Here is a 22236-nt window from a genome sequence, read left to right as displayed (position 1 = left end):
TGATATCTAGTGTCTCATCATGATGCTTGAGTTGTTAGGCATCATATCTTTTAGATCCTTCCACACTGTCCCCTCTCGGTGATCGAGAATGCTGAGGGGGTAGGACTACGTTCTCCACTATGTACTCTAATAACTCCACTTTATTATGAGTTCGGATATATTCCATTTATTTACCTTTAAATTAATGTCAATTTATTTATGAGAGAGACTCATTAGTGTATTTGAGGGTCAACTTTACGAGGTGAGTGACTATCTAGGGGCTACAACTCTCCCCTTCACTATGTATATTATACTTTATGTATAAAAAAAACTATACATAATTGATTAGTAAGACTAATGGAAGGTAAATACTGTTGCGTGTTCAGGACTGGTTTCGAACTCAGGATCTCTAGTTAAGTTGGAAGAGACTCCGCCATCTCATCCAAGTGCTCTTGAGTCTCAGGTCTATTATATATTTTTTAGTTTTCACCACCGGTATAGTTTGATTCGGGGATCAGTTCTAAACTCAAATGATTTCAGCCTCATCCTAACCGCAGTTGAGGAGTTATATTGAGTGTATCTCTTTTTTATAAACAACCGTTAAATAGATGATGGATAACAAACCTAAACTCATTTATTATGCCATTTAATATCAGAAATCATGTGCACATGGAATTCATAACCATTAAGGTATTCCCTCCGTTCATAATTATAAGCTAAAATAACTAGTTTTACTTAAATTAATAAAGTTAGTTAAGTGTAATTAATTTTTTTGATTTCATGTACAATCAAAATAAAATTTACTATAATATCCTTAGTTATATGTAATGAATCACCTACCAGTATTGAATGTTTTAAAATTAAATTAAGGATAAGTATTAATTAGTTTAAAAATTAATAACTTTTACTTATAATAATGACTACGATTTAAAGTTTTTTTTACTCATAATAGTGACCGGAAGGAAGGAGTATGTATCTAAGAGAATGACTTCATGATTTTGCTCTCGACTAACTTTCCAAACTTTAGTTATTTAGAAGATGAATAAATTATTAAAGGGAAATGCTAAAATATATTATTCTGATGTGAGAGAATAATTGAGAGAAATAAAGAAAAAGTTATCAAAGTCACAAACTCAAAATCACCAAATCCTTCTCCATAAACCAAAACACCTGCCAAATTACAATCTCAAAACCAGACCAGGTAACAAAACCTTGATAAGGTGGGTTGACAGTTTGAAGAAAAGAATGCAAAAGTTCCAGTGATAAGAAACTATAAGTGCAACTCCAACGCTAATATTTTTAACCACTAATTAACATTTGCAATTAAAAAAAAAAGCTTAAGCCTACAATAATTGATGCTCATAGAGGCCTTTTCAGCCATAATCCACATCTATTGATTCATATAATCGATTTGATGACCTGAGTAATTTTTTAAAAGGAGAAGAAAAAAAATGGACTCAAGTGACTATCTATCAACTTTACATTCAACAAAATAAGAAATATATGCTCACTGATGTTAAGAATCTAGAAAACTTCATACCCCAAATAAAAATCAAAAGCAGAATCATTATGTCATCTGAAATCTTGGAACTACCCTGAGCTTGTGGTGTTGTCACCAGCAACCCAATATCGCTTGACGGCATACAAGACTTTCTCTGAAATCAGTGGACCATCTTCATGATCCACCATTTTGGTATTCCATCTCATTCCTTTTGCAAGTCTTTTAACTTGCTTCAGCACTCCCACCTGATCTCGGAATATTACCGCTCCTTCAGGCCGTAAGATACGGTCCATCTCCAATAGAATATCTTCTGCGTTACACCTGCATTGATCACCAAGGTAAAGGAAAACCTATGCTTAGACTTGAACAAGCTGCGCGATAGAGAGAAAGAGAAATCAACTTACACATTTTTGTACAAGGTGAAAACACCATTTGCATGGATAAGGTCATAGGTCCTTGGATATGTAGAAAAGGCTTCACACCTGGGAAAAAAAAATACAATTCCTAATTATGTTCGCAGAGGAGAAACTGAAAGGACATAGAAAAGAAACAGAGTTAAGGAAGTTACCAATCATGATAAATGCCAATCAATCCTCGCTCGAATACAACACCGAGGCTAGCTTTCTCAGAAATTGTAGGCACGACATTCATAACCCATAATTTGGGAGAGTCTATGGCCGCAGCAAAACCTCCAAAACCAGCATTCATGTCCATCACATTGCGATACCTCCCAGAGTCGATGATTTTGTTGACACGCCTGTAAGCATTCACATGTTTCTTCCATAATCGGTTGTCCTCCTCAAATAACTCTGCGGATACACCAGGAACGGATCCACTGGTGATTCTGGAAGGTACAACATTGAGTCTCTCTGGGTATGGCTTCCATGAACCAATAGGTTTAGCGGGAGTTACACAATTTTCCATCTTCTTGTACCTACAAATTGTTTAACCGTTCAGATAAGTATTGAAAACAATCTGAAAATAAGTTCTTAACTAATCAATAAAGCAAAAAAAAAGGGGGCAGAAAGAAGTGAAGCAATTTACCAGACATCATCAGAATTCGCAAATTCACATATTGTAGCCTGAGTATCTTGCACACCACATTCATCCTTGCTTAATGCTTTTCTCCAGATCGCAATTTCACCTTTTTCATGTTTCTTTTCCCAGCAAAGAAGTTTAGCAGTATCCTCAATCTGCCTTTGCTCCTCCTTAAGCTCTTCCTCAGGGCGTTGCCATGCTTGGAAGTTGTTCTTCCAGTTGATCGGAGGACCAGAAAGTATCCAGTAACCACCAGGTCTAAGAACTCGGTCAACTTCCTTCATGTACAATCCACCTGAGAAAAAATTCCAACAGTTTAAAAGTACATCCAAAAAGCCGAGTAATTCTTCTATTAACAAACAATCGAAAAATTAATATAGATTTAGTATATGAATCTTTGTGTTGTCTAAGTCTGTGCAAATAAATAAAGTCTATGGAGTTGTTTCCAAAAGAGAGAGAAATTAATTGGTGGATCCAATAGTTTATTTTTTAATCAAACCCTGGCCAGAAACATTATAGCTATTCTTACCATTTGCACCCCATTGAATCAAGCAGCGAGAACAATGTGCCATGTCAAAAGATCCAGAAGGAAAAGGAAGCATTATTGTTCCGAGAACACCGATGATTGCAGGAACACCTCTTTCCAAAGCGAATTGAACTTGCGCTTCATGAGAGTCCCTTGGTGCAATTGACATTGCAATAACATTTTTCTTAAACAAGTAAGCACCCCAACTAGCAACCTGGGATCATCAGTGACAAGAAAATGAGCTAGAACATAGAGAAATTAAATGGAATGCATGAAGATATACAAGCTTAAAATTGAAAAACATGAAAGAAACAATTGTCAATGAGAACTTCTCATTTATGAAGCATTCAAAAGCATAATGTTCCCACTATAAAAGCTTATAAGCTAAGAAGCATTAACATGGACAAGGACACTAGATCTGATTTTCACACGTCGGCACCGATAATAATTTGAGAAAATGAAATAATTGAATGTAATCTTATGTGTCAGTATCGTTCTATATTGGATGCTAGACATGCTTTCAATCTGAAGTGTCGATGCTACATAGCTTATAAGTATAAAACAATAACTTTTTCAGGCAATCATCATACATATATGACCTACAAACAATGTTGTTAAATAGCAGATTTCAAACAAATCGTTATTGTTCTGCAATATGCTAGTTAGTACTAAATGTCGTCGACTAGCGGCTATAGAGACAATATAGCACTGTTGTATGGCGACATTTGAACAAACCGTTATATCAAAGCAAGGATATTTTCTTAGTAGGATTTGACTTACCCCACACCCAGTATCTAACGCAGTTCTAACCATCCCATTATCCAAAGGAATAACAGCAGCAAGTTGATTAATGTAAGCATCAGCACCCTGAGGAAATTGCGTTCCCCCACCAGGAAACCTGAAAACATTCCCTTCATACTGTATCCAATTCTGCACAGCCTTCTCAACTGTCAGACTCTTGTAAGGCGCGTTTGCATACGGCACATAATCGCGGCTCTTAGGCCAAGGAAACGGCGTTGCATACCCTCTAGGAGCAGCAATAAGACAATGCAATTTCTCTTCTTCAGGAGGACAGTGCCTTTCTCTATAATTCATACTCTCTCGCGGAAACGTCATTGCCCTTGCTTGATCATGGCAAGGCGTGTAATCAATGAAGCGATCGTCGCAAGGCTTGAACTCCTTGACTTGTTCTTTTGAATCATCCACCGTTCCAGCGTCACCGTCATGGTGAGTCTCGTAGTTTAAATCAGAAAGAACACTACAATCTGTATGTTTAGTAATCTCAACAGCAATGCTATCTCCTTTCCCAAAACCACTCCTTTGCCACAAACCTAATATATAGAAGAAACCACACAAAGCAATTACAATGAAAATAGACATTGGACCTTTGTTATTTCTATTATCTCCCGGGTTCCCTTTCGTCGCCATGATGATGAATCTCTACAATATATCCAAACCAGTCCTTACAGAATCCCTACATAGTCCAAAGTAAAATAGTATTATCAAATAAATCAAATTTGAAAACTCTATTTCAGAGTCATACTGCGATTTGCAGTATGACTCTGACGTAGAGTTTCTGATGTCTCTGCCACCGCAACACAATCACAATTGAAACCACATCATATATAATTGACTGTAATTCTCTCAAATATCAAATATCAAAACGTAACAGAATTTAAAATTTTGGAAACGGTTAAACAACCGATAAAAAAATAGATGAATTGGATTGAATGAAACAGTTTACCTAATAAAATCCAGACGCAATATTGATAATCGAAGACGTGATGTTGTTGCTTACTGGTGTGACGAAGAGGGGTCCTATGAAATCATTGAAAGAGGATGATGGAGAAATTGGAGATTTGAAAATGAATTAGATTGATGGTAGTTTGTTGTGCATTGTGGAAGTGGAATGAATGAACGGGTGTGTTTGTTTTTTGGTGTGACTGTGTCTCGCATTCACATATGGGTCTCCGAAAAGTCCGAGGACACGGAATTGTCTCACTGCGGGTCGTGCTTCACTCATTCCTAGGAATATCTTTCATTGGTTCTTTAACTAACTTCAACACTTGCAACTAAATTATTCCTTATCAACCTTGTTTTCATTTTTAATAATAATAATAATAATAAACAATTAATATTAGCTTTAAAAAAGCTTATTACTATTTCTCCCTCAGGGAGAAGTGAATAGAACTTTTTTTTAAAATTAATTTAATTTTTTTAAATTAGAGTTCTTATAAAAAAAGTAGTAGAATTTTATGAAATATGCGTTGGATCGATAAGAATTACACTATTTTAAGACGATATAATAAAATATGAAATGATAAAAATATAGACAAATAATGAATCAATCAATATAAACTCAATTCATACAAGGTGTTTAAATCGAATTTTACTAACTAATCAATCTAATATTATAAGTTTGTACTTGCTAAAAGTACAATACGTGACAACCTTACCATAATTAATTTGATGGGCAAATCCGAACTAAACTGCAACCCAAACCAAACCATGGTACTTAGGTAGAGATTTTTTAGTTCGAGAAAAACCCAACCAAATCAATGGCATCGGATTTTAGTTGGTTTGGACAACAAATCTTCTAAATTCTACTCGCGAACCCGTTTTCTCGAACTAACCATAATTAATTTGTATAATATATTTCATCATTATTATGGAAACTGGTATAAGGTATTCAACTTCAAGCAGAAAAAAATGAAATGTCATTTGTGACATTCACAACCTATATCGAAAAACGAAAACAATTGGGTTTTTTATATTATTATGCAAAATTAGTTAATGTTAATTAGATATTTTTAAAAAATATTTTTGCACATTTGTTTCTAATGTATCTGATCAATCTGATTCAAACCAACTCGTTGTTTCCCAGCTTTGTACAGTTTGGACTTTATCGCAAAAATGTGCAAATCCAATCCATATATTTTAGATCGGTTTGGACATCAAATTCTTTCAAAATCAAACCAAATTGTCCCGTAAACACCCTTATTAGGGTTTAGAATTATTTCATGTATGGAGGTGAAAAGATCTGTGTATCTAGTATTTGTGAAAATATGAGAATGTCCATTTTCACCCTTATGGTTGAGATATTTATAGGAATATGTGGGTCTGGATCTCATATTTTTAAGAAGTAATAACTGCTTCCAAGAGTGGGGTACCAATGTGATTGTTAAGCTGCATAGTATCCCTTTGTGTATTGTTTCAGATAGAGATCCGAGGTTTACTTCTGATTTTTGGAAGGGTTTACAAGGAGCATTGGGCTCTAAGTTGAGTTCAGCTTATCATCCTCAGACATATGGTCAGACAGAGATGACTATTCAGTCGTTGGAGGATTTGTTGAGAGCTTGTGTTCTTGAGCAGGGAGGTTTGTGGGATACTTATCTTCCATTGATCGAGTTCACGTACAACAATAGTTACCATTCTAGTATTGGAATGGCGCCTTTCGAAGCATTGTATGGTCGGTGGTGTAAGACTCCATTGTGTTAGCATGAATCTGGAGAAAGTGTAGTGTTGGGACCGGAAATTGTTCTAGAGACTACTGAGAAAGTGAAGTTGATTCGAGAGAAGATGAAAACTTCTCAAAATAGACAGAAAAGTTACCATGATAAGTGGAGGAAAGATTTGGAATTTCAGGCGGGTGATCATGTGTTTCTGAGAGTCACGCTGGTGACCGGTGTGGGGCGAGCATTGAAGTCTAATAAGCTCACTCCTCGTTTTATTGGTCCGTATCAGATTTCGGACAAGGTTGGAAATGTGGCGTTTAGAGTGGCGTTACCGACGAATCTTTCGAATTTGCACGACGTGTTTCATGTGTCGCAACTCCGGAAGTATATTTATGATCTGTCTCATGTGATTCATATGGATGATGTTCAAGTTCGGGATAATATCACGGTAGAGACGATGCCGGTACGAATTGAAGATCATGAAACGAAGATGCTTAGAGGCAAGGAGATTGCTTTGGTGAAAGTAGTCTGGTCGGGAGCTGTCGGGGAGAGTATGGTGTGGGAGTTGGAAAGCAAGATGCGGGAGTCTTATCCCGACTTGTTTGAATGAGGTAAATTTTCGAGGAAAAAAATATTCTAAGTGGGGGAGAGTTGTAACGCCCGCTTTATTTTAATTATTTATTTTATGTTGTGTTTTGTGAATTATTTGATAATTACGTGATTATTTGGTAATGTGTTATTTTATTAGGAAATTAGTAGTAATAACATGATGAGATTAGTAATATTGGGCCTAACATAGAGTTAGTATTAGCAAGTGGGAGGTATTAATTTAAGCCCATTAGTAATACTAAGAAAGTTAGTAAGATTAACGAAACAAGGGAGAATTGGGAAATAAAGTTAGACGTGACATTGAGAAGAGAAAGAAGAGAAGAGAACAGGAGAGGAGGCTAGGGCAAACCCCATTGAAGATTATAGTTGTCTTCAATCCAAACCAAGGTAAGGGTGGAGTTCATTCATGATAAGGGTGTTAGAACATGAAATGTTCTGATCAATATTTCTAGTTTTGATGATAACATTATATATGAATTTTGTATAAGACAATGTGGTACTCTAATTATTCACGTTTTCCATTTCAGGAAAAGTCTAAAAGAGTATGCACTAAATCATCATTCAGAAGCTCTGACTCAGAAGATCTGGATGGCTTCATCATAACATGGTCTGGAAGACATCAGAAGATGGTCTTGAGAAAATTAGAACATGATCTGGAAGGCATCGGAAGATGGCAACCAGAAGCTAGGTTCTGAAGATCTGATGGTATCACGCTACAAAGAACTTCCAAAGTCTGATGACTGAAGTTGCATCTGCACCAAAGCTGAAGAATCTGATATTCAAACGTCATTCTAATAGGCTGAGTCAAGAAGCAAGTACAAGATAAAAAAGGCTACAACGTCAAATCTGTTTGACTGACAAAAGGAACGTTAGAAGCTACAAAAGGCAAAGTCAGCAAGAGCAGTTGAAACATGGCTCGAGGTAGTTGACAAAAGAGTGAAACATTAAATGCAGTAGTGTACTATTCATGTAAAGCATTAAATGCTAATCAACGGTCACATTTCTCACTGCCTATATAAGAGAAGTTCTGATTGCTGAAACAGATATAACATATGCTCTAAGTAACCTTATGCTGCCAAATTGACTCTTAACGTTATCACACAAAAACAACAAAGAAACTTCATCTTCAACCTCACAACTTGTAATATCTTAGTGAGTTTTAGAACTTAATCTTGAGAGAAAAATCACTTGGTGATTATAACTTATTAAGAAGCACATTATACTCTTGTATTATTGTTTACTTTTGTAAAAGGAAATCCCTAGAGTGATCAAGTTGTGATCTGTATACTCTAGAAGACTTAGAAGTTGTCTAAGTGGAAAACAATTGTAATAAAGGTTAATTAGTGGATTAAATCCTCAGTTGAGGTAAATCACTCTGTAAGGGGTGGACTGGAGTAGTTTGGTTAACAACGAACCAGGATAAAAATATGTGTGTGATTTATTTTTATCTGCCATTTTTAGAAACAACCCTTATTCAATCCCCCCCTTTCTAAGTGTTTTTCACTCCTTCAAAGGGATTGTATGATGATAAATTATGGTGGGGATTTGATTACATGCTTTAATATCCATATTTATGTGAGAATTGCAATTTGGAATTGTTAGGGTTTATGCTAGATTCCATGAATTTGTGCTCTTAATCATGTTTTTAATATAGATTGCTGATAATAGATGTTAAATACTGGTTATATATGCTTTTAATTGATACATGAAAGTGGTTTTGAGTGTGTCATACCCTAATTTTGACCCCCCTGAGATGTCATATCTTCAGGCTTCTCATCAGATCAAAACAGATACCCAGAGCAGTCACTTACTCATCTGGAGCTCAATCGGGGGAGTTCATAAACAAAAGAACTCAGGCAAAGGATTAATCAATAGAAGGATTAATCTCTAAAACAATCATGGGACCCAAAAGCTTCATTTTTATTCACCTATGATTGATTAGACACCCAGTCATCTGAGATCAGGTTTACCCAGGTCACCAGACTAGGGTTTTGAGCCTATCAAGGACTATAATCAGGGATTACATTTGGGAAATCCTAAAAAGCTCCAAGATATCACTCAAAGGTTTCAATCATCTCCAAATGGTCCATATAACAACATCCATTGGGAATTACACCTCAATTCAAGATCCACGGTCATCAATTTCATCTGGTCGATAATTAGGGTTTTTGACCTAATTCACCTGCACAGTTAACTTTTAATCAGGACATGGATCCAAAACTCAAAGCATGACTCAAGAGCTTATATTACCTCAATATAATCCATTCACATAATTCATTTGAGGAGGAGAGTTTGATTCATCACAAAAGTCCAAAATCTCACTTCATCTGAAAAAAGTCAACTGTACAAGATAACCTTTGACTTTTGAGATTTTTGGTCAAACCATGACTTTTTAAGATCAATATCATCAATATATGATTATTAAAGTCATTTGGAAAAATAAATTCAAGAAAATTCATCATGGATCAAAAAGTCAGGAATTAGGGTTTTTGAGGGTAATTTGGGAACTCAAAATTTTGCTTACACACTCAAAAATCTCCCAAAATGAAAGTTGTAGATATTGCAAAATAAAACAACATCTTACATAGCAACTTTTTTCAAGAAATCAATCATTTAAGAGATTTGGGAATTTTGAAGTTTTAGGTCATAAAAACTAGAAATTTTTCGAAGTGTTTTTAACCTAGTTTTCTTCCAACTTTGAGCTCATTTTTCACAATTTTCCCAAATGATTCTGAAGAAATCCCAAACTAATGATTTGAAGTAGATGTTTAGGGCTTTCCAAATTGTGCTCAACCTTCTCCAAATTAATTTTGAGCTAGGAGTTATGCTTGTTCAAAGTTGGCCTCATGAAGTAAAATTATAGGTCATGCATCATTTTGGAACTTTGCAATTTTGTGCATATAGCCTCACTTATGGATGCTACACGACCCATAACAAATCTGCAAACATGCCATGCATTCATTTTCACCATGGCATAAGGATTGAGGAAGATTCCCAAAACAAGAACATGTGATTATGTAATGATTACATTTGGGAATTTATGGCAAATGGATGAATCATCAAAGGAATCTTCTCACTAACCAATTAGAGCTCATTCTGCATCAGAAATGTTCCCTAAAATCAGATGGAATCAATGGATAGGGAGCTAGCTCGAAAATGCAATGATCACACTTGGATATTCTTTGAAATTTCTTCATGCTTAAGGAACCAAGTTAACCTCACTAAGCAAGCTCACTATATCCAATTGCTCTGCATTCATTTGCCTATAACTACAAGTGCATTCCTCAGTATTAGACACACCAAAGCAACTCAATTCCTTGCTTTCTCCTTCTCTCTCTCATGCTTATGGTTTTTCAAAGTTCTTTGGCAAGAAGAATCGTTTTCTTCAAACCAGAGCTCTTCTTTGGAAAGTAAGCATTCTAACATCTCAAGGGGGTTCATTTGAGGTGATCCAAGCACCTGGATCACTTCTGTAAGTGGAGGAACACCATTGTTGCTTTCATTTTGGAGCTCATGCAGTTGGAGGTCCATAGAACAAATTAGAAGGTGTCAAGCCAAGCTAAGCATCCAAACACGTTCCTTAGGGTGTGGTGAAGCTATTCAGATGGTTGCAGCTCATCTGTAACTGCAGATTCATCAACCTCCAAGTTCACTTGGAGCTCAAATCGAAGGGGTCGGTAGGAGTAATTCTGAGGTATTCAAGTCACAATAAGTATCCAGTTAGCATCACTGAGTCCCAAGGAAGCTTTGAGGATCATTCACGCAAGCCCAGGTGTTTTCCATTAAGCTCACGACCTCCATTTTCAGAGGTATTTTCTCAAACTCCAACTCAATAATTCAAGTACTCTTTCTTGTATATCTCGATACCAATTTGTTCACCATCATCAGAGGATTGAAAACCCTCTATCATCATTCATTTATTCATCTTATGCATCATTTAATTTTAAAACTAGGTTTTATGTGTTCTTCGTGTTTTCTGGAAAATTATATAGTTATAGTCAATATAAATAAATGGTAGTCACATATTTGAAATCGTGAGAGAATTTAGAGCAAGTTTTCTCTTTACATCTTTGCAAATGGTTAAGAATTGAGAGAGTTCAGAAATTCAAAAATGAGAAAGCTTGAGGTTGAAGATGACAATGGTGGTGGCGCGCAAAAATTCAAATCCAGGGTCTGCGTTTATTTTATTTTGAGTGGAAGTTGTTTTATAAACGACTACATCGTTATAGCCCAGTGGTAAAGAGAGTTTGTGTGTTACGCGTGCCCAAGGTTTGGGGTTCGAATCCCCCTCGCCTCAGACCTTTTGATTTTATTTCTTTTTTTTGTTTTATGCACTTGAGCAACATATGTATTGCAATAAAGTCACTCCTTTGAAACCAAGCGCTCGTTGGCCCATTGGTGTTGTTTTGAGGGATTGACTGCAAGGGCGTGGGTTCAAACCATGGTAAGGTCAAAACATTATTTTTTATCACTTTTCCCCTTCATTTTCTTCACAACTTCACACAATTAATTCACTTACCAAATTAATTCATTTTAATTTCATTTTTTACACACTTATCATGTAACATGTCTATTTTATTAATAAACCAAAAAATCACAAAAATATTATTTATCTATATGTATATTTTTTAGGTTTAAAATAACATATTTTTTTAAGTATTCAAAAATACTTTAAATATAGTTTCTCTTGATTTTCAAAACCTAATCTCTTGTAAATATTTTTTGTGATAAAACCCTAATCATGTAGGTCTTAATTAGGTGTAGACTTTGTCTAAACTCTAATTAAGTTGACTTTTGTCAATCTTCAAAACTATTTTCAAACCTAAATTAAACGGACGATCCAGGTTTTCAGACAACAAAAATCTTGTATCATTTCTAATTTTTTTTTCAACTGTTTTCATAACAGTCAACTAGTACTATAAAGTACTGGGCCTCTATTAGAGTGTAAGTCCCAACACTTTTTTTTCTTTTCTTAATTTGTTTTCAAAAACTGTATTTTCAAAATCTCCTTTCTGTTTTAAAAACATTCTTATGGTATTTGAAGGGCATTATTCCCGGTGAAACTCTTCAGATACCTATGTGACCTTTGTCCATCTTCACTTCTTCTGTTTTCAAAAACCCTTAACTGTTTATCATAAATATTCAACTGTTATCAATAAAATTGATGGTAAGGCTTTGTACATACATCCTCAAAGGCCTCCACTCCATCCAGGTTAGGCTTTATAGCTTTCAATTTAAAGTCTTTATTTAAATTACTGTCAAATACAAAGTGTTTATATATTAGAACTGCGTCAGAGTGTAAACCCTAGGACAGTTAAACTATATATATATATATTAGGAATATGGCCTAGGATTGAGAATGTCTTCCCGGTGAAGGCTCTTTCCTAATTAGAGATCTTTAATTCGAACCCTCAAGATGAATTATTCCCGATGAAACATCTTGAAAAAGCCTTAGAACCAAAATAGGATACATCCACCTAAGAGGAATTATTCCCGGTGAAACCTCTTACCCATTTGCTTAAAGCCAAAATAAGTTCAAAACCACATAGCTTTCTCTTGTGCTATAACAAGGACCCTCGATTAGCCTCCTCTTGGGCTTTGTACAAGGACCCACAGGATTCCTAAAAGCATTTCCAGCTTCCTCTTGAGCTTGTATACAAGGACTCATCAGGTTTCTTATAAACATAGGAACAGGTCTTTAGTTACCTTTTAGCCTATCCTGGTGAGTTTCTTCCACTTTTAAACCAGACTTTAAAACAAGCCAAGATTTGTCTCAATCTCATATTGAGTACACCCTTTTGGAATGAGAGACATGGAAAGTCTCTGTCACCTTATCATCACTAATCTTCCTTAGAAGAGTCTAGGATCCATATTTGTTTATCCTCAATCAATGTCAGTCTTCATCTTGGGCTTTAAACAAGAAGTCTCAATTAATCACTCCTTCATCCTTGGAAAGGGTCAGCCTTCAATCACTCCTTCATTTTTAACAAAATCCCTAGAAAGGGTTAGCCTCCAAAATTCATTCTTTCAAAAGATAATTTCCCCAGCTAAGTAAAACCCCTGGAAAGGGTTAGCCTCCAAAAGTTAGTCTTTTAATAGATAAATCCTCTAGCAGAGTAAAACTCCCCCAGTGAGTCTGTCGCACGCTCGCGAAAAATGAACAGAGTCGCCACCAATATATTTATCCCATAAGGGAAAGGAATATCAGAAAACCTACCAAAGGAAGGAACAGGGTCTTACGACCAGAGAATCGAGGTACGGGAGTCGGTTACGCAAGGGGAAGGTACTAGCACCCCTCACGCCCATCGTACTCGATGGTATCCACCTATGTTTGTTTCTATCTAAAGGGTGTATATCTATGTCTAAAATCTAAATGCGAAATGAATGCAAAATGTAGGGAAAAGAAAGAATTGTACTCGCACGGGCCCTACCCCGCTGCCTACGTATCCTTTTCAAGAATCAGAGTTACCGTAGCTCGGCTCATATGTTTCTGTTTGTTTTTGTGTTTTTTAGTTGGGCGGAGTTAACGCTCGCGCTCTTGCATAAGGGATCGACCTAGGATGCAATAGAGCGGAGATAACAATGCCCTTAAGAAAGGAGAGAAAGAGAGAGAGAGTTTGAGTGTTTCGAGGAAATCCCTAAAGCAAGGGAAACTCGAGTTACTCTTTGGTTTGTGTCTTTTAGAATTTGGGAACTTACGCCCGAATGGAACCCTAAAGCAAGGGAGATCCAAGCACTCAAATGATTCCCTAAAGCAAGGGAGATCCAAGCTTCCATTCCCTTTTTAATGATTTTCACTTTTTTTATTAATGTTTTAAGTATTTTCTTTGTATTTTTTATGGGGAATTTATTTTGAATATTTTTTAGATGTTTTATGTTGTAAAAGAAAAAGAATGAAATAGGGGGAAACTAGCCTAAGAATTCTAGCCTAATTGATATTATTGTTTAAGTCTAACGGAAATGAAGAAAAAGCTATTTAAGCATTTCACCATATAAGAAAATATTCACAAAAGGAAAAGAATTAAAATCTAAACTATTCATGAAAATTAATCACAAACAATTGCATTTTTATTCATGTTAAAAACCACTTTTGAATTAAAGACTAAAACTAATTATTTATTATTCTTTTGGTTTATCCAATTAAAAACAAAGGAAACAACAACTTAAAAAATTTCAATTAAAGAAAATTAAATCCTAAAAAGTCTAATTGGATGATAAATGTTTTTGTCAATTTTTATTTAAGAAAAAAATGGATTAATGTGCAAAAGAATTAAAAGAAATCAATTTTATTATTGTTTTTATTAACATCAGGGAGGGGTGTATTAGTAATCAGCAATATGAACTGAAATGATTTGTAAAGCAAGAATTGGGCCTAATTACAGGGGTGGGGAAAGCAATGGCGTTAGGCCCCAAGTCATGAAGAGAGTGGTGCGCTAGTGATTTAGGGGTGAGGTCCAGCAATTGGCGTGGCCCAAAGCAGTAGAGGCCCAACGTTTCACTAGCCTCCTTTCATTTTATTTTTCACTTCATCTCTATGTATCAGCATGTGAAAACAAGTGAAGCATGACATTATATCAATTGGTCACCAGTAATTTTAAGTATAATAGGACAAAACGTTAGTTCCCAGCCAGTCACACAATGCCACGCCATCATTTCAATCATGACAATAAAACAAAACTCAAAAGAAATGGGAAGCAGGCCAACACATGCGTGCCACGTGATCCGGATACATGAAAAGAAAATTCAAATGCACAGACGCCGGAGCTCCGCTCCGGTCGTCCCCTCCAGTCATCTCCGCCACCGGCAATCAACAAACTCGCCCCGAAATACAAAAGAAAGCTACCGGTCTACTCGGTTTTTCGCACTGAGTTTAAATCCGCCATTATTTAGCTCTGAATCTTTCTCTATTTTCATAACCGAAGCTACGAATGAAACCCTAGGTCTATGAGTCTTCACTCAAACTCGCGGCAATAGCATCAAAACAATCCTTACGCTACGTAAACTCTAACCATGCGCTCTAAATAGATAAACACACATTAATTTATCCACGAATCAAACACTCTATCATGTAATCACATGTTGCATTCACGCACGGATGCATATGAGCCTAAACAGTCCTCTAAGCATGCTCAGAAAGTTCCAGAAGACTTACCTGGATCTGGTTCTTGAATTGAAGCTTAAAGAGAATGCTCCTAGCTGCGATCCTCCTCTTGAGATGTGGATGATGATGCTTCAGAATAACCTTTCAAGCAGCTTGAGATGATGACGATGATGATCGCGTAGTTGAAGGTTTTGGATGCAGAACAACGCTGGACACGTGAGCTTGATGATGATGGATCGGAGAAGGTTGAGGGTAGAAGGAGTGATTGCTAAGAGAGGTTGTGGTGGCCGGAGAAAGTGGTTGTAGTTAGTTAGGGTGGCCGGAGAAAGTTGTTGTGGTTAGTTAGGGTGGCCGGAGAAAGTTGTTGTGGTGGCAGGTGGTGGTGGAATGAGTGAGGGGGAAGAGAGAAGAGAGAGGAGTGGAGAGAGAAAGAATAGAAATTGAAAATGGAAAAAAATGGAAGTGTGAAGTGAAGAGAGTGAATCGTGGATGTGTGAGGGTGAGAGTTGTGGCCGTTTTTATAGTGTGAGTGCAAGATGAATGAGATGCTTTTCTCTGAATGTGGAACTTGGAATATGCAATCGCATCAACTTCTTACTCCTCTTGAATGTGGGACTTGAGGATAGGCATTGACAACATAGCTTTCTTAGGTGTGGGACTTGAATCCTTAGTGAGCAAGCCTTTTAGCAAACATGGCATGGTCTTCACATGGCTTTTTGTGTATCAGCTTTTGTATGGTTATTAATGGCAACGTGTGTGTGCGTTTCTTCATGTATGGTGGCTGCAAACCCTTTTTGCTGGATGCAATGCCGGTGCCGTATTGGAGGCCATGTAGCCTACTTTGCATACTTAGAACTTTCTCCATGGGCCACAAATCTACTCAAGTTTGGGATCAATGTAAAGAGGTAACTTGGTAGAGCAAGCTTTATGTTGAAACTGTTGCAAGACAAAGGTTACAAACCCTTCAGAAGTATGCCATAATATGATGACACACAATTAACATGGGGCTTGCGCGCTTGACTCGGCCTGGCCCCTTATCTATGGCAGACACGCAATTCTCCCAAGGCGTGACTTTAAACCTTCATATCTTGATCAATATGTGTCCAAAATTAATGAGATTGGGTCCAATGGGTAAGGGACATGGCAGAGAACACCTTAAGATCATACTTGTTCAATGTGGAAACTTGTGGAAAGAGAAAAGCGCGTTTGAATTTAGCCCACCAAGTGTTTGTGGAAATGCCAGGTCGTGACCTGGATTTTGGGCCTGCCTGGTGCTGCATCCTGGCTAGTGTGAGGGTGCTACTTTGGAAGCTTGCCTCTCACTCAATACTTGTTCAATTGACTCAATTCTTGTTTCAATGGATAGAGGAGATGGCAAGGAAGAGATGCATACCTAGTTTGCATTCATGGCACTTTTGTAGGGCTCTAAAACTGGCTCGAGATTTGGCATGCCATGTGTTTGTTAAAATACCAGGTCATGACCTGACTTGTGACCTGGATTATGACTTGGTTCAAATGAGTTTTCAGCAACTTCACACCACTTTAACTCTTCATACAAGCTTCAAATGAAAAAGTGCCCAACCACAAAGTTGTTCTCCTCCATGAGAGGAACAACTTTGATGTTGGAATTTTCTTCAAAAACTGCCATTTGCCACGTGGAATCTAGTGCTGAAGTGGACTGCTCAACAAGATTTAAAGCATCAAAATTTTTCTAAGTGTTGGAAACTTTCCATTTTTATCCTTTTTCTATTTTGGCAACTTTTTGTCGAACTCCCGATTTTATCCATTCTATGACTTTTCTTGATTAATTTTCCACCAAAAGTCAATATTTGAGTAATTCTTCTGGTTTTGACCCAAAAGTCAACTGTTCTGATTTTTCCGACTATTGATGAAATTCCTGATTAAATCTCCTCCAATCAAATCCAGTCAAACGAACACATCCGCATAGTCAGTATGAGAACTTTTCCACACGTAGAAGCCATTCCTGATTGAATGTTGACCAGAAAGTCAACTGGTTGACTTTGGTCAAAGAAACCCTGATTTAAGGAACCAGATGATTTGCAGGCTTGTACCCTTCAATCAATACCTTGGATTGAGACTGAGAAAAACCTAATCCAGGAGGACTTCCATGAACATAGAGCCACCTGATTACCTCAGATCCACACATCTGGTAGGAGATTCCTTGCCACAAAAGTTCTTTCCTGCTGGTCTTTGATTGATACCAATGATATGAATGCATGAGTGTGAGTTATGACCTAAGTGACGTATGTACATGAATGCAAAGCCTAAGCCAGTTAGAAGTTAAAGGGTAGGACAAATTTGGAGATACAGACGAGCATCAAAAGGAGATACAGACGAGTATCGAAAGAATGACACATACGAGCATCAAGAGGAGATACATACGAGTATCGAAAGAATGACACATACGAGCATCAAGAGGAGATACAGACGAGTATCGAAAGAATGACACATACGAGCATCAAAAGGAGATACAGACGAGTATTGAAAGAATGACACATACGAGCATCAAAAGGAGATACAGACGAGTATCGAAAGAATGACACATACGAGCATCAAAAGGAGATACAGACGAGTATCGAAAGAATGACACATACGAGCATCAAGAGGAGATACATACGAGTATCGAAAGAATGACACATACGAGCATCAAGAGGAGATACAGACGAGTATCGAAAGAATGACACATACGAGCATCAAAAGGAGATACAGACGAGTATCGAAAGAATGACACATACGAGCATCAAAAGGAGATACAGACGAGTATCGAAAGAATGACACATACGAGCATCAAGAGGAGATACAGACGAGTATCGAAAGAATGACACATACGAGCATCAAGAGGAGATACAGACGAGTATCGAAGGAATGACACATACGAGCATCAAAAGGAGATACAGACGAGTATCGAAAGAATGACACATACGAGCATCAAAAAGAAGATTCAGATTTAAGATTTTGGGCTATTGGACCCACTGGGGATTGGGAATTGGATTTGAAAATGGTGAGCCTGGACGAGAGGCGAGGGATGCACAACACAGGGGTTGGATCTGAAAAAATTTCCCGTACGAGGGAAGGGATCACGGAGACTAGGGACGACTAGGCTCGGCAATAAGATCACAGTAACCACGGGGGATTACGGGGATATTGATGCTGACGAAGCATAAGAGTTACATTGATCCCTCAGGCCAAAGGCGGGGCGTAACTCTTCAAGAGTGGCAATCGTTCGAATTGCCACACACCAAGTATGGTTTATTCAAACGATTGAATAATGAGATGGGTTGAATGCCCACCCTCATTCGTACTCTAATATGCTCGTAGCACACGGGAAATAACCACGACAAGACTAAAGACGACTAGACTCGACAAGAAGATGATAGTAACCACTGGGGATTACGAGAACATGGATGCTTGCGAAGCATAAGAATTACATTAATCCCTCAGGCTAAAAGGCGGGGTGTAACTCTTTAAGAGTGGCAATCGTTCGAATCGCCACACACCAAGTATGATTATTCAAACGATTGAAAAATGAAATGGGTTGAATGCCCACCCTCATTCGCACTCTAATCTTCGCGCGGCACACGGGAAATAACCTCGGAGACAACGATTCTGACGAAGAAAGGTATTGTATCCGACCCAAATTGGGGAGAGAAGGTAAGATTTCTTTTTGGGGATTGAGAAAACCAAGTATCGGCACCGTGGATGGAGGAGATTTGTAATGGAGTAGCAGATATCAATCGGAATTTGTAAGGACATTTCTCCAGTGGGGAAGTAACATCGTCTTGATTGAGGGATGATTTGTATTATCTGGCTTATGCTTTGTATGCATGTTTGACTTTTTCTATGGCGTAATGTTCCGCTTTTGACGGATATGCTACGCTTTTGAGGATGCAATGTTATATGCAATGGAAACTATATGCAGAGTGCCAAATAAAGGCATCGGTGTGATAGGGGAGCAAGATCATTGGGGTCCATTGCTGGTTGTCTTGAAATGCCAATATGAGTTGACGTTAGAACCCTACAGTACCAAAGATTATTGGAAACTGTGCTGAGGGTTAGAGCATGGCTTTATTAAGGAGGAGGCAACTTCGCTCGACTTTCCTTACATCCTGAATTGCTTGGGGATGGTGAGTTTTGAGAGACTCTTCTTTGTCAGCCATATGGAAGAGGGACATGGATCTTCTCAGGTGCCCCATGTTTACCAGTGTTGGTGAATTACACGTTTGAACTTTCACGCGGACGGATGATGATGATCTTTGTGATAAGAGAGAGGTCGGAGCGACCATTAGAACCTGCAACCTGCACAGAAAAACAGCGTTTGGATGCAAATGGTGCCCCTTAGAGCACTTTTATGTTTATGTAACATCATGTTTCGTTTTTATTCAAGATTATTATCCCCCATGCTTTCAATGCAATGTTTAATAACGAATTAAATCACACCTCACATGCGAAAAATGAAAAGTAGGAAGGAACGCTTTTTATCAAAAGATCATTTTATTGATGGAATGCCTATGAATAGGCTTCTGTACAAGGAAGCAACTCCTAAATGAGGTAGTTGCGAAAAAGAAAATAAAATGCAAAGAGCAAAATGGCAAAGAGAAATGCTCGAATTTCCATTAAAACTGGTATTGCTACAGTTCCCATATCCTTGATCCTCTCAATGCTTTGCTTCAGAAGCGTGATGGTTGGATCGATCTGTCCGCTTTGCCAAGGGTGTATAGTGGTTTTTGTGAAGGATATTCAGACTGCAGCCTCTCGCTTTTGATCCCTAACTTTTGCCTGGATCGCCCTTTCGGGTTTTCAATCCAGCGGAATACCCCTTTTTGCCTAAGTCGCCCTTTCGGGTTTTCGACTTAGCGGGCTATTCTCTTTTGTTTTATCCCTAATTTTTTCCCAAACCCTTTTGGTTTGCCGGGATGCCCTTATTTTTGCCTAGGTACGTCGACCTAGCGGGTCTTTTATGCGTAGTATTTTTTGACTGGGTCTGAATTGACTGGAAGTGGAACGTCTTCCCCATCCATCTTTGTCAAAATTAAAGCACCACCTGAGAATGCTTTCTTCACAATGTATGGCCCCTCATAGTTGGGAGTCCATTTGCCCCTTGGATCAGTGTGAATTGGCAAGATCTTCCTTACGACCAGGTCACCTGTGTGGAACTCTCGAGGCCGAATCTTCTTGTCATACGCTTTCTTGATCCTCTTTTGGTACAACTGGCCATGGCAGATAGCAGATAAGCGTTTTTCCTCGATCAGATTGAGATGGTCAAGCCTCGTCTGAACCCATTCTGTTTCATCAAGTTTGGCATCCATCAAGACTCTCAACGAAGGAATTTCCACTTCTACAGGAAGTACGGCCTCCCTGCCATAGACAAGAGAGAAGGGGGTTGCCCCAGTTGAAGTACGAACTGAAGTTCTATAGCCATGCAATGCAAATGGCAACATCTCATGCCAATCTTTATACGTTCTAACCATTTTCTGGACAATCTTCTTTATATTCTTGTTAGCAGCTTCGACTACGCCATTCATCTTCGGCCGATAGGGTGATGAATTGTGATGTTCAATCTTGAACTCTTCACACAACTCTGCCATCATCTTGTTGTTAAGATTGGACCCATTATCAGTGATGATCTTATTCGGAACCCCATATCGACATATGATTTCTTTCTTGATGAAGCGAGTAACGACTTGCTTGGTTACGTTCTTGTAAGAAGCAGCTTCAACCCATTTGGTGAAGTAGTCGATAGCAACAAGAATAAATCTATGCCCATTTGACGCTTGTGGCTCAATTCGTCCAATCATGTCTATACCCCACATAGCAAAGGGCCAAGGCGACGTCAGGACATTCAGAGGAGTTGGAGGAACATGAATTCTGTCAGCATACACTTGGCATTTGTGGCACTTCTTCACGTATACATAACAATCACTTTCAATTGTCATCCAGTAATATCCTGCTCGCAAGATCTTTTTGGCCATAGAGTGCCCACTAGAATGAGTTCCGAAGGATCCTTCATGAATTTCCCGCATGATCAATTCTGCTTCGTGTCTATCCACGCATCTGAGCAAAACTGAATCATAGTTTCTTTTGTACAGGACGTCTCCTGACAAGAAGAATTTGGACGCTAACCTTCGAAGCGTTCGCTTATCACCAATCGTAGCATCTTCGGGATACTCTTGCTTCTCAACATACCTCTTGATGTCGTAATACCATGGCTTTTCATCATACACATCTTCAGTAGTGAGGCAATGAGCAGGGAATGCATGTGCGGGCTCTTTGTAACGGAGGATCCTTATGTCTGGCACTTCTTTAGGGGAGCTAACTCTGAACATAGCTGCCAAAGTAGCCAGAGCATCTGCCAATTGATTCTCCTCTCGTGGGATGTGATCGAAGGTGATTTCCTCGAAAGCGGGCAACAACTCCAAGATATAGTCCTTGTAAGGAACTAAATTGGGGTGTCGCGTCTCCCAATCACCTCTTACTTGATGTATGACCAAGGCAGAATCCCCATAAACCTCAAGGATCTTGATCCTCATATCAATGGCTGCTTCGAGGCCCATTATGCAAGCTTCGTACTCTGCGACATTGTTTGTGCAATCAAAGCATATTCTAGCTGTGAAAGGGATGTGAGTTTGACGAGGAGAAGTCAAAATTGCCCCAATACCATGGCCCATAGCATTTGATGCACCATCGAACGTGAGAGTCCATCGCTCTCCTGGTTCGGGTCCTTCATTATCATCCAGTTTCATGATATCTTCATCAGGAAAGTCAAACTTCATTGACTGATACTCTTCTAATGGCTGATGAGCAAGATGATCTGCAAGGACACTTCCTTTGATGGCCTTCTGTGTGACATACTGGATATCATATTCTGATAAAAGCATTTGCCACCGGGCTAGTCTTCCGGTAAGGGCCGGTTTTTCAAAGATGTACTTTATCGGGTCCATTTTGGAGATCAATAGAGTGGTGTGAGTCAACATGTACTGCCTTAGTCGGCGAGCAGCCCATACCAAAG

The 22236-nt window shown here is 38.1% G+C and overlaps 1 protein-coding gene across 1 annotated transcript; it reads right to left on the bottom strand.

The window, feature by feature from the left end:
- Window positions 1–1142: 1142 nt before the first annotated feature.
- LOC131662567 (probable methyltransferase PMT2) lies at window positions 1143–5087 on the bottom strand. The gene is made up of 7 exons (XM_058932381.1): window positions 4789–5087; window positions 3825–4518; window positions 3048–3258; window positions 2525–2813; window positions 2049–2414; window positions 1885–1962; window positions 1143–1801 (listed from the first exon to the last, which is right to left on the bottom strand). Exons 2-7 carry the CDS (start codon window positions 4470–4472, stop codon window positions 1570–1572), a joined length of 1824 nt encoding a protein of 607 aa, XP_058788364.1. The 5' UTR covers window positions 4473–4518; window positions 4789–5087; the 3' UTR covers window positions 1143–1569.
- Window positions 5088–22236: the final 17149 nt, after the last annotated feature.

The sequence above is a fragment of the Vicia villosa genome, linkage group LG3 (assembly GCF_029867415.1).
Source record: "Vicia villosa cultivar HV-30 ecotype Madison, WI linkage group LG3, Vvil1.0, whole genome shotgun sequence".
Lineage (NCBI taxonomy): Eukaryota > Viridiplantae > Streptophyta > Magnoliopsida > Fabales > Fabaceae > Vicia > Vicia villosa.
The sequence above is the reverse complement of the archived record's forward strand: the minus strand, read 5'-3'. Positions and strand labels throughout refer to the sequence as shown.

What these genes read in the sequence shown, in the direction of transcription:
- LOC131662567 (XM_058932381.1), bottom strand. Translation starts at nt 4,472, where the DNA reads ATGGCGACGAAAGGGAACCCGGGAGATAATAGAAATAACAAAGGTCCA. An exon ending in GATTCAATGGGGTGCAAATG is followed by an intron (nt 2,814 to 3,047) that starts GTAAGAATAGCT and finishes ATTTTTTCTCAG; the next exon opens with GTGGATTGTACATGAAGGAA. An exon ending in TTCACCTTGTACAAAAATGT is followed by an intron (nt 1,802 to 1,884) that starts GTAAGTTGATTT and finishes TGATCAATGCAG; the next exon opens with GTGTAACGCAGAAGATATTC.